The 12,483-nt window shown below is 43.4% G+C and overlaps 2 protein-coding genes across 7 annotated transcripts in view; one reads left to right on the forward strand and one right to left on the reverse strand.

Moving 5' to 3' along the window:
* DAP3 (death associated protein 3) overlaps positions 1-12,483 on the reverse strand; it is a 320,245-nt gene that overhangs the window by 107,820 nt on the left and 199,942 nt on the right. The gene's annotated exons all lie outside the window — the stretch shown is intronic.
* ASH1L (ASH1 like histone lysine methyltransferase) overlaps positions 1-12,483 on the forward strand; it is a 192,900-nt gene that overhangs the window by 75,322 nt on the left and 105,095 nt on the right. For all 6 annotated transcript variants that reach the window (XM_049634839.1, XM_049634836.1, XM_049634841.1 and 3 more), the window contains exon 4: positions 8,618-8,719. In XM_049634839.1, the coding sequence (XP_049490796.1) occupies positions 8,618-8,719 (102 nt within the window). The remainder of the gene's footprint in view (positions 1-8,617; positions 8,720-12,483) is intronic.

Raw genomic sequence — 12,483 nt, forward strand, 5'->3', positions numbered from 1 at the left:
GGTGCAGGAACGAACGGGAAGTGAGGAAGTGTAGACGGTTAAGATTCTTGCAGCTTTACATTTTGTGGTAATTCCAGCTGGTTTATTTCGTACTCGTAATTACACATCCTGTCAAGGAGATATTTGCATTTCTCAGTATGTGATTGTTTCGACGTCACATTGTAATTATTCTTGAAGTGTACAAAGAGCATAACTAAACTTTGTTATTTTAATTTGGCCTCGGCCTTCAGCTGGTATTTTTTTCTATGTATAACTTAAAGACAGATTCATTATACATTAATTGGTATCCTGTTACAATACCCAAAATAGGACTTCCTACTGTGCCATATAATACAGAATTGCCAATTACCTTGTGGACATTATTATCATGAAAAGGCTTCCCAGTGGCCAAAGCAGGAACAATGTGAGCAACAGAATTAATAGTGACAGCGTTGGATTATAATGTAAGGATACGGCAAATACCCATTACTCCATGTCGATGTAACTAAGTGATCGTGTGGGGCGCCTGGCTGTCTCACTTGGAAGAGCATGCGACGTTTGATCTCGGGGTCACAAGTTTCAAGCCCCATGTATGGCACAGAGCTTATCTACAAGCAAACAAACAAAAGAATGATCAATTAAATCAGTGGAGGAAAGGGACAAATTTTCCTTACAGAAGAATTACAAATAGTATATGTAGACCAGCCTCTTCAAGGAGGTGGACTTTAATTCCCCCTCTTCTTGAATATGGACTGCACTTAGTGACCTAATGCCACGTAACAGAGGACAGGAAGGGGAAAATAGCAACTTTGCAGTGAAGGAGACGAGCAGACTGACCTCACCTTAACCGGGTGCAAGTTTAACTTGATGAATCGTGCCGATAACAGGTAGCCTCTGATGTAATTAGCCGGGAACTTTGTTCCTGTGGTGTTCTTTCCAAAACTTATAACCACAGTATTCTTTTAAAAAACACAACCATGGGGGCGCCTGGGTGGCGCAGTCGGTTAAGTGTCCGACTTCAGCCAGGTCACGATCTCACGGTCCGTGAGTTCGAGCCCCACGTCAGGCTCTGGGCTGATGGCTCGGAGCCTGGAGCCTGTTTCCGATTCTGTGTCTCCCTCTCTCTCTGCCCCTCCCCCGTTCATGCTCTGTCTCTCTCTGTCCCAAAAAAAAAAAAAAAAAAAAAAAAAAAACACAACCATGGTCTAATAACACTAAAACCAAAAAAAGAGACATTGTACAAAATATGTGACCAGTGTACCTCAGAAATGTCGAGGACCTGAGAAAACAAGGAAAGATTAGGAAACTGTCACAGATGAGAGAGGATTGAGACATGGCAACTGAATACAATGTGATATTGTGATTGGCCCCTAGACCAGGAAAAAGACATATGTGGAAAAAATCGTATTAATGTCAATTTCATAGTTTTGGCAGATGTATCATAGTTAAAATACAAGACGTTAAGTTAACGTTAGGGGAAGTTGGCTAAAGGCTGTGTGAGAAGTCTCACTTTGTACTATCTTCCATAAATTTAACATTACAGCAAAACAACTAGTTTAGTTTTTTTTTTTTTAAACAGTACTAATTTTTGAGGGAAGCCTATCTCTAATAACTAAAGAAAAAATAAAACAGATTCTTACGATTTGGATTGAGTAGATTTTTCGTGTTTGCTGGCATAAAGCAGGCATATCTATGAATTATGTTGATGTGCGAATGAGGAAAATAAAATTAGATCAGGGGCACAGGCAGGAAGGATCTTCCTTCCTGTGTGGTCTGGAGCCAGGTGGCTGACCTTGCCTTGTTCTAGCTGGGCAAACTGATAATCACTTGAGCAAATTTGGACTAAACAAATTAAGTGGCATAAAGCTTTAAAAGGAGTAACAGCCCTCATCATTTTATAAATGATGTTTGTGTGGTAGTTAGCTCATTCTTCTTCTGTGTTCTTCTGTAGGAACTGTTAGAGACCAATAGTCTAAGACCAACCTGATGCACGTGAAATCATAGGGATTCCACACCTAAGCCTCGCCTGGCCTTTCTGGCCTCGCGAGGTCCTGGTAACCAATTACATCAGTATCTACATTCGGTAGACCTAAGATGGGCCTGATGAGAAAGAGAATCACATACTCTATCCCTGTTTTTCAGCGTTTTCAACTCATGGCTGGCTGTACATGGTCAGTCTGCAACCTGATTTCAAAAATGGGGGATGGTTCCCCCTAGAGCTCACAAAGTAGAGAATGTATACACACGCATACACACGTAATTATTATAGGTTTCAATAACTTTTTTGTCCCCCCAGGAGTAAATTAGAGCTGATTTTTATTTTCGTTTGGAAAAAGTATATTTACTGTAAAAATGTAATGGTTGAAGAAAAGTATACTGTGCTTTGTTTTCTTTTTAACTGGAGAGTGTCTGCATTGATCAGAATTTTCTGATGTAGGACATTGTCTCTAGCATGATGTATAAAGATACCCCCAAAAGTAAAGCGCGAACACGTGTGAAGATGAAATCCGAAAATTGATTATGGTGGTTAGTGCAGTTCTGGGGTTTCCAGTGGGATTCCATTTCAGTGGATGATGTGCTTTGGACATTACGAGAAATAGCCTAATTAGAGGGAGGAAAACAGACTTTTTAGCTTAAAAATCACCAGCATAGGCTCTGAATCATTCTCTCTTGTAGTGCATTTAATTGGTGAGTCAGATGAAATGTATTGCTTTCAGTAAATGTATTTCCCACAATTGGAAACAGCTGTTTTTATCGTGGAACCAGCTTTTATCTCAGCATTCAGCTCATTCAGTAGAAGCTTCCAGGACTCCTGTGAGCTGTGAACCATAGCAAAGGATTCAGAATTTAATCTGGGAACAAAAAAAAAAAACCTGATCAGAAGCTCCCAATAGTTGGTTCATATTCTTTTTGTTGTTGTTGTTAATGTGTATTTATTTTTGAAAGAGAGACAGAGTGTGAGTGGGTGAGGGGTAGAGAGACAGACAGAATCCGAAGCGGGCTCCAGGCTCCCAGCTGCCAGCACAGAGCCCGACGTCAGGACCCGAACTCACGAGCTGCAAGATCATGACCTGAGCTGAAGTCGGACGCCCAACTGACTGAGTCGCCCAGGCGCCCCGGTTCATATTCTTTTACTATGGTATTCTTTTCTATGATAAGCCAGCTTTGATGCAGTCACTGTTCGACAAACACTCCCGATAGTCTTAACTTGTAAATGATAAAATAAGTTTCTTTCTTAAAATTTTATAATACATTGTTTTGGTGGGAAGGAATGATTTAAATGTTAGAAACTAGTTTTAAATATGTGATTTTAAAATAAATGTGTATCATCTATAAACTGGCTTTCAGCATGGTATCCTTCCAAATCTAGCACACTTAATCTGTTTTTCCCTGGCTTACCCAACGATATTTCTAGCATTGGAAACAGCAGACAATCTGCTCACCCAAACCATTCCCTGGTTTACTTGGGTCTTTAGTGCTGATCTCCCAACAGTGTGTGACCAGAATTCGTAACTATAATAAGTTTCGAAAGTTTTCATAGTGGACTTACACTAAAGAAATACATGTTTTATCCAAGCAGCTGTTGGTTTCATTCACTGTGTTCTTTTGTTAATTTGCGTTTGGAAATTCCCTCGTTTTTTAGCCTAGGGTAGGTACTCGGGGCTTCAATGAAGTAGTGAGGTTGAATTATTGCTCTCGTTTTTGCTTGGCGATACCTTTTTCCCAACAGACACCACGATCAGTGGGAATTGTCTCTTTTTCTGCTGACGTCTCTGCCCATTTGACTCCGTCCTCACACCCAGACATCTGAAAACCTACTCTTTCTTTTTTATCTTAGATAGGTTTCAGTTCCTCCTGTGTAGACACCAAGATCTCTTGTGACAAATCAACTTCAGAACAGCTGCTTGGTTTCCACCCATTTTTATATATAGTGAAAAGATTTCCAGGTTCTTATCCATTTAAATCCAGTTGTGTCCTTTTTTGTTTTCTCCACTTTCTGACATTCTTACCCGTGATGTCACCCTATGGTTTTGCTGTAGAAGTACCATCTTTCCCCCTTTTTGTCGTCTTTGTCAAAGGTGTTTCCTCAAAACCTGCCTTTATGTTTAAAAGCTCAGAGAATAATGGCCAGGAAAAATCCAGAGACTCTACGGTCAAAACCATTTCAAGCTTCCCTCACATTTCTAAGTTTGTTTTTAATTCTTAATTCCCTTATTATTTTCCCAATTTATGATAGTCCCTTTTTTTGTTTCCCTCCTTGCTGATGGTCTGCCTTCTTTTTTCCACGAAGACCTCTAGTTTTCTAGCTGAAGAAAAAGAATACTTGTAGTAATCACCTTACATTTATGCTGAAGTCCAATTTTATTTGGTTGCTTTCTTGGTGATTTACTTATAACTTCTGCTTCATTTATGTGTGTGGAAGCTCTAAACATATCTCTGAAGCTGTCAGAGGTCTGAGTAACGAGTTACTCAGTAGTGTTTCTACCCAGTCGTTTGTCAGTTGCGGAATTACCACTTCGATTCTGTTCACTTCTGAAGTACTTAATTATTTGGCTTCGTGCTATATCGACATGAGAACCGATGGGAACTCTCTGATACGTAAAATCATAGGTAGTCTCCGTGTGTATTCTTTGACGAAGTATCACATTGTCTCGAACTGAAATCCATATAGACCCTCTTGTCCTGTAAGGAGTGCAGAGTGTTCTCACAACCCTCCAGGCAGATCTGAAATGACCGCTGATGACACGGGAGCAACCACGCGTCGCGTGGTGGAGACAGCGACAAGGCAGTCACTGTCCTGAGGAGTCCCACCGTGGCGTGGCCGAAGCCGAGAGTAAGCGGGGCAAGCAGACGGCGGTGCCCTCCCCTCCCCGTCCAGAGCTGCACTGGCGCCCGGTCGCCGTGGGCACATCGGGTTTCACCGATGGAATCCAGAGCGCGGCCGTGACCCTGAAGGAGGTGTGGTGAAGAGTCGGCGGATTAGAAGATTCACTTTCCAGGAGCTTTTACCACCTTGCAGGTGCCGACCAGCCTGGGAGGTGCCTGTCCTACCAGTGCTTCCCAGTTGGGGGTACTTCTTTATGCTTAGGAATAATGCTGGAGACCCTAAATTAGTTCCACTTCCCAAGTGGGCATAAGTCCTTGCCCTTGTTTCATTTTTCTTTTTATTTTGAATAGTTGCCTACGCATCAGTGACATTATTAAGTAATTAAGGTCTAAAAATTTATGATGAACCTAAGGAGCCAATTTACGTATGAGAGCATAATGTTTATAAAAACCCTTTCAATTGCTTGCGTTACCTCACTTTGAAACTCGCATCAGCCGAGTGAGTTCGAGTGCTTTCTCAGACCAACGTTCAAGTGCATTGACTTGCCAAGATCTTAAAAGTCTTAATTATAGCAGAGCCAGGACTCAAAGTCAGGGCACCTTTGGTGATGTACCTAACACTGCGCCACGCACAGCTGTGCACAGCACTCCGCCTTAGGTTTCGAAATGTGGATATGTTGTTCTCCCTTGAAATGGACATTCTTGTTCTGTCCGGGCGTTAGCTTGCTCTCCCCCGGCCACCCAGCTGCACATGGCACTTATGAAATAGTACATTTTTGGCAGTGTTGGAGATAACGTTTGCAAATCTCACCCAATTTCTGCTGTTAGGCCAGTTTCAACATCTTTAACAGGTTGCTGCCTCTTACATACAAGCTTCTATCATCATTTTCCAGTCTTAATTTTGGTTGCTTTCTATCATTAGGTAGGGTTTTTTCCCCCCAGATTTCTCATCCTCTTACTCTCCTATGACCAACATTTTTTTAGCAAAATACCAGGATCTGATCTCATGACTACCAAGCCCTAGGGAACTGTATCTCAGGGATACATTTTTTTTCCCCTGAAATATGAAATATTAAGACCATCTCTGCTTTTTATGAAAAGGGAATTCAGACAGACTTTTACAAATGAAAAGTGAAAAACATCCTGAATGAAGTTTCATTCCAGTCTCCTGTTAAATCCTAAGAATAGGCCGCCGGCCTCCAGTACTTTCAGGAAATGAAAAGTGGCTCAGAAGCTAGGTGAGCTAAGCCACCTCTGTCTCAGTTGTTTCAGTTTCTCGGGAATCGCCGTACGGTGCTGCCAGTAATGATCTCCAGGGACCTGACCCCCGTGCCACCTCCTCCTGCCTCCTGTGCAGCGCCGGATGCCAGCAAAGGAGGAGCTTGGAGGAAGGTGCCGGGTCCCTCTTTGACCCTGAGGGCGGCGAGGCCAGGCAGGGTGATTCTCAGGATAGCCTGATGCTCAGAGGTACAGTTGAAGCCTTCATCAAGACTTTCTGGAAGATGACCAAGAAATTTGGGAAACATTACCACCTAGCGTGGAAACTGAAGACAGAGCTCCAGCATGGATGGCACAAACGCCATCTGAAGTGCACGTGATGACATTCAAGACCTTCGATAAGCTCCTTAAGGGCAGAGACTTTCAAAATATTTTTCTCTCTCTCCTCCTGCCTCCACAATGTCTAGCGTAGAAGCAAGCGTATAAACTGGACTCGATGAATGTTCGTTTATGACTGAGAGAGAAGACTTTATAAAAAGTGCTCTGCAACCACTCCTTTCCCTAGTTGTTAGTCCAAGATTGAGCATTCAGCAGAATAACGGTAAAGAGAGGCCTCTGATGTCTCAAGCTTCTTGGCCACTGTTGTCTTCTGTCTTGGCTCTGTGTCTCAGTAGGAAGTAGTTATCCATCCAGTGTATGAATTTTTCAGTGTTAATACTTATTTTTTTTTTTAATTTTTTTTAACGTTTATTATTGAGAGAGAGACAGAGAGAGAGCATTAGCATGGGAGGGGCAGAGAGAGAGAGGGACACACAGAATCCAAAGCAGGCTCCAGGCTATGAGCTGTCAGTACAGAGCCCGACGTGGGGCTCGAACTCACGAACCATAAGATCATGACCTGAGCCAAAGCCGGAATAACCGACTGAGCCACGCAGGCACCCCTCAATATTAATACTTACTAAGGTATGTCTTCACTGATGCCTGGGCTTTTACCTCTTAGATATTTTTATTGCGGGGGGGAGGGGGGGCGGGTGGCGCCTGTCTGGCTCAGTCAGTGGAGCATGCAACTCTTGATCTCAGGGCTGTGAGTTCGAGCCCCATGTTGGGTGCAGAGATTACTTAAAAGTAAAATCTTTATTGAAAAAGATACTTTTGTGGTATTTAACTCTTTAATGGAAATCTTATCTCAACCACAATCTAGGGTGGATTCATTGTACTGTCAGTTTTTAAAATCCCTTTGTATTTATTTTTAAGATTCAAGGATAAACAGTCTTGCTTCTTGAATAGATCTCACATTGGTCATGTCTGTGTTGGGGAAGTAGGATGTATTGTTACAATACCAGTTTCCCGAGAACCTAACTTGTTACTGTTGAATGGCAGCACAGAGCCTTCTGTCTCGCCTGAGCAAGACTCAGAGAGGATTTACAATGATGTGGTTTATGATAATACATAATTAGAACAAAGCTCACGGTTTATTATTATCTGTGTCAGAGAAAGGGAAACACTAGAAACGTGGCTCCATTCAGTTCTGTCCCCAAGTTGTTCTTTGCTCACTTAGTCACATCTCCATCAAGGAGTTCACTCTTCGTTTAGAGGTGGATCTTAGAAATCTCATATTCAGGTATTTGATTTCTGATACTTTTGTACTACAGTTGTACTACAGTTGTGCATAGGCTTTCTATTTGTAACTTCTTTCAAGTGCAAAGTGAACATTTCAGAGTACTGCTAGTTTTTTTGACCAACGTGATATAGACATTTATTATGTATTCTCAACAGCTGGCTTTTTTGGTTCTAAAGAATCCAGTATCAGAACCAAGTATATTTTATTCAGAAGAAGAATCTTTCCTGAACAACATATTTTTCTCTTGAGTAAGAGATGTGTTAAATTATGCCGCATTGATAGGGGTTTTGGTTAACATTGAGTATGTGACTTTTGAAAGGAAATCGAGTTTCTTTGTCCTTAAGAGCTCTTACGTATATAACGAAGGAACCTCAAGCGTACAGCTTTAAAGTACGTTTGCTCTGTTTCCTACATAAGTTAGCAGTCCTTGCAGAATATGCTATAGGGGAAACACACAGAGTGTGAAGGTGACCTCACAGGTTTAAGATCCAACTCTGATTCTATCAAATGAAACGCTCAGGTTGGACCTGCTTTTCTCACATCAGTTGTTCCTAATTAATTGCACTGTACATTTTGTCCGTCGGTTTCTGGGATGAATGTGAACTGACAATCAGGAACAGGTGTGATTGTAGTCCTGCCGGTGACTTTTATCGATAAATGTCTCGATGATGTGTTTCCTGGTGGTGATGCGCCAGAACTAACATGAATTCCGTTCATTCTCCCTCTAAAATCGTTTTCCCTGTGTAACGTGACAGGAGAAATTGACGTGGGAGAGGCCCGTGAGGCTGTGCTGGCAGCACGCGGTGTGGCTTCTCCCTGCTTTTCGTCCACTCCCCGTCCGCTCGCAAGTTGTATGGCTGCTGGGAGTGGTGATGACAGCAACTCAAATAGTCTAGTTCTGACACACAATCGTTTGAAATTGTACTTAGACGTGAGTTTCCCTGTGATTCCTGGCCTTTCCTGTCTCTCCAGGTTCCCAGCCAACCTCAGAGAAGTCTTCCCAGCGACTGTCCGAGAGCACGAGCAGCAGCCCTGCCCGGAAGCGGTCGTCCTCGGAGAGCACTTCGTCCACAGGCAAGTCCCCCTGTTGCACGGACGGACTCTGACCCGACTCTCCCGTCTGCTACTTGTGAGCAGACTTCCCGCACGACGCAATAAGCTTCTCGCGGAAATCACAGCTTACATTTACTTACAAGACATTGTGGACGAGACAGAAGTGACTCTAGGACGCGCGAGGGGGCCACAGTGCAGACTGACACAGTGCGGAGCCCCCCCAGTCTCCCTGAGTCCGGGTGGGCTCACTCCCAGACCTGCAGTGATTTGGATGTGATCCAGAGGAAATCGTTCAAAATGACTAGGTTCAAGAGTAGGCGGACAGGAAAATAAAGATTTTACAAGTTGTGTTGAGGTGAAGGACTGTGGGTGCGCTAAGGCAGTGTGGATTGGAACTTAAAAGGTGGGTTAAATTCTGTAACGGACCGGTCGGTGTAGGCACCTCGAGCACTTACCACATGCGTGGTGACTAAAGGAGACATCCCTGGGGCGCCTGGACAGCTCAGTGGGTTGAGCAGCCGGCTCTTGCTTTTGGCTCAGGTCATGATCTCGCGGTTCGTGGGTTCCAGCCCCGCGTTGGGCTCCACACTGACGGTGCTAGTAAGCCTGCTTGGGATTCTGTCTCTCTGTCCCTCCCCTACTCAGGTGCGCATGTGCGGTCTCCCTCTCTCTCTGTCTCTCAAAATAAATAAACTTAAAAAAAAAGAAGAAGACAACATCCCTGAAGATGTGACACATAATACTACTGTAATTTGAGTACATGAGTGGGTAAACAGTAAGAATGTGTTTAACACACTGACAATAACATGTCCGAAGAAAAGCACAAAACCATAAAATGGAATGCTGTTTTTGGAGAGCAGCACGTTATTTGAGATGACTAGCGTGTGAGGGATATTATGTGTTGATTGTGGTTGAACATGAAGCTATAAAAGTAATAACCCACATGGCATAGGGGGTTTTTTTGGTTGTTTTTTCATTTGAAGGAATTGAGACTTTACTGTAGAGGCAGTTGGGAGCCACTAGAGGATTTTGAACAGGAAGATAGAAATTATTTGATATATTGTGCAGTTCAAAATAGGATAGGTTTTGCAGTGCTAAAAAAAGTCCCACATTTCGGTGGCTTGAAACAGCAAAGTGTTGTTACTTTTTGTTCACGCTGTGTGACCATAATGGGTCTGTTCTGCGTTGTCTTCCTTCTAGGACCTTGTGTAACCCAGCCTCTATCTGGAGCGTTGCTGGTCGTGTGGAAAAGGGTGAAGGTTCATACAACGCACTGACCAGCTCTTAAAGTTTCTGCCCAGAGCTAACTGTCACTCCTCACATTTCAGCGCTAAAGCAGATCGCATGGTTAAGTCTCACGTCGAGGAAGTGTCGGGTGTATAGTGTCATTGAAGGCAGGGCAGCAAATATTTATGAATAATGGCTCAGTCTACCGCGTACACATTTTGGGAAAACTCTACAGCATTACAATGTAGAGAGTGGGATGTGACAAGAAATGTGTGGAGAAATGCATTGATAATGGCTTCAGGTTGGGATATGTTAAAATTGAACAGTGTTTGGACCGTTGGGGTGGAGATGTTAATTGGCCGTTCGGAAGTGGCGGCTTGTAGTTTGAGAGGCATCTCTGGTAGAGGCGCAGGCCTAACAGTAGGTAATACAAACTTTAATCTGGCAGCCAGTGAGATTACCCAGCAAGAAGATACCACTTGGGAGGATGGCAGGAATGCAGGTTTAAGAAACATTCGCTTTCGAGGGAAGCGGAAGAAAAGAGATCGGTGATAACGTACAAGTTTTAAATAGATTTTTTATGTAGAAAAACCACAGAGTACATGTAATGGAAACCTCTTAATGTCAGATGTCACAAAGAGGTCAAGAAACATGGGGACAGAAAGTGTTAAGTAATTGGGAAAACGAGTTTTATAAAAGCACTTTGCAGGTGGAGTTAGAGCAGTTTGGCTGCTTGAGAAGGTGCTGGCTGAGTTCAGGTGACCCTGGTACGGATTTGAGCTTTGCTTCCAGCAGGGAGGCAGAGGAGATGTACAGAGCCAACAGATATGCTTCTCGGTACTTAAAACTAAAAATACTAGATAAAATATGGAAAATATTTCTTAAAACATTGCTGAAATTTGAAGTAAGTAGACAGGAAACCAGAAACTTTCAGAAAACTTGATTAACAGGAATTAGGAGTATTACAGCTGCTTGACATCTGCCTGGTGTGGTGAGAGCCTGATTACTGGGAAACATCCAGGTGCAAGAGACAAAGGACAAAGCCTAAGACTCTAGCAGCACAGAAGTCCCCATCAGATTTCCCGGCGTAAATCTGGCGCTCCCTGAAGGTGACATTTACCAGGATGAGAGCAAATAGAAACAGAGCCGCCACAGAAGAACCTGGTGGTTCCTTGTTTCAGTTTGGCTTTGGGCAGAGCCCGAAAAGGAGCTCCTCTCCACACACATGCTCTGTGTCACCTCCTGTCTCACACTGCCTGTGGAACCCAGAAAAAAAATCAATGAAAATTTGTTGTAGAGTAGTAGGGCCCTGAGTTCTTCCACAGCCAAATGCAAATTTAATTCCTATTTGGCATAAACCTGAGTGTCTAACCTTCCAGGGATATTCAAAGAAATGAAATATGTGTAGAGACTATGTGTGTAGTAATTGAGATATATAAACAACCGTAGGAAAACAGTTTTGTACAGGATATCTTATGGCCCATCCATGAACTGTTTTGAAGCAAAGCCAAAGGGATAATTTACTTAAATACACTAAAAGAGTATATGATAATACTAATGAGTGCAGTCACTGTTATGAAAGCTATTGGCTATGACCTTAGCGGGATCTATTGGGAAACGTGACAGTAGATTGCCTGAACTTACTTACAATGTGGAAGCTGGGTTCCCAGAGCAGAGGTTTCAGAGAAACTCAGGTGGAATGTGTCCTGCCTTTTCTAGCCCAACCTTAGAAATCACCATATTCTTACCTCTATCGACTTCTCTTTGCTAGAAGCAGCTCACCAAGGGCAACATATATTCAAGAGGAGAGGCATTAGATCCTACCCCTTTTTAAAAAAATTTTTTTAATGTTTATTTATTTTTGAGAGAGAGAGACAGAGCATGAGTGGGGGAGAGGCAGAGAGAGAGGGAGACACAGATTCCAAACCAGGTTCCAGGCTCTGAGCTGTCAGCACAGAGCCTGACGTGGGGGCTCAAACTCACAAACTGTGAGATCGTGACCTGAGCCAAAGTCAGACGCCTAACCGACTGAGCCCCCCAGGTGCCCCTAGATCCTACTCCTTGAAGGGAGAATTAGTAAAAGAGTTGTGTATGTACAGGTTGTAATAGCTCTACAAGCAGCTGGGCTGTTGCTTTCGGGCAGGGAGGCAAGATTAGCTGGGTATGGAGGGGCCGTGGTGGTGTGAAGGCAATGGATAGGTTCAAGAGGCCAGACGAACGTAAAGTCAAACGTTTTGAGTTGTGGGGAGAGTAGAGGAGAAATGACAGACGATGTGGCCTGAGCTTGGCTGACAAAATCCCTGGCACGTGATTGGTGCTCTGTGTATATAATGTTGAAGAGCTGGCTTTATGTTACCAGTCACTGAGCTTGGCGCTTTGGAGGAACAAGGTTGAGGGAGGAGGTAACGAACAGGAGTACGAGAGATCTATGAAACATGCAAAAGTAGAGAAGTAGAAAAACAGGTGTTACGCAGAAGAGAGAGACTGGGGAGACACCAGAATGTACGTGCTATTGAATGAACCGTCAAAGGGAGCAGGGAGGCCTGCATCAAGGAGAG

This window comes from Panthera uncia, chromosome F1, assembly GCF_023721935.1.
Source record: "Panthera uncia isolate 11264 chromosome F1, Puncia_PCG_1.0, whole genome shotgun sequence".
Classification (NCBI taxonomy): domain Eukaryota; kingdom Metazoa; phylum Chordata; class Mammalia; order Carnivora; family Felidae; genus Panthera; species Panthera uncia.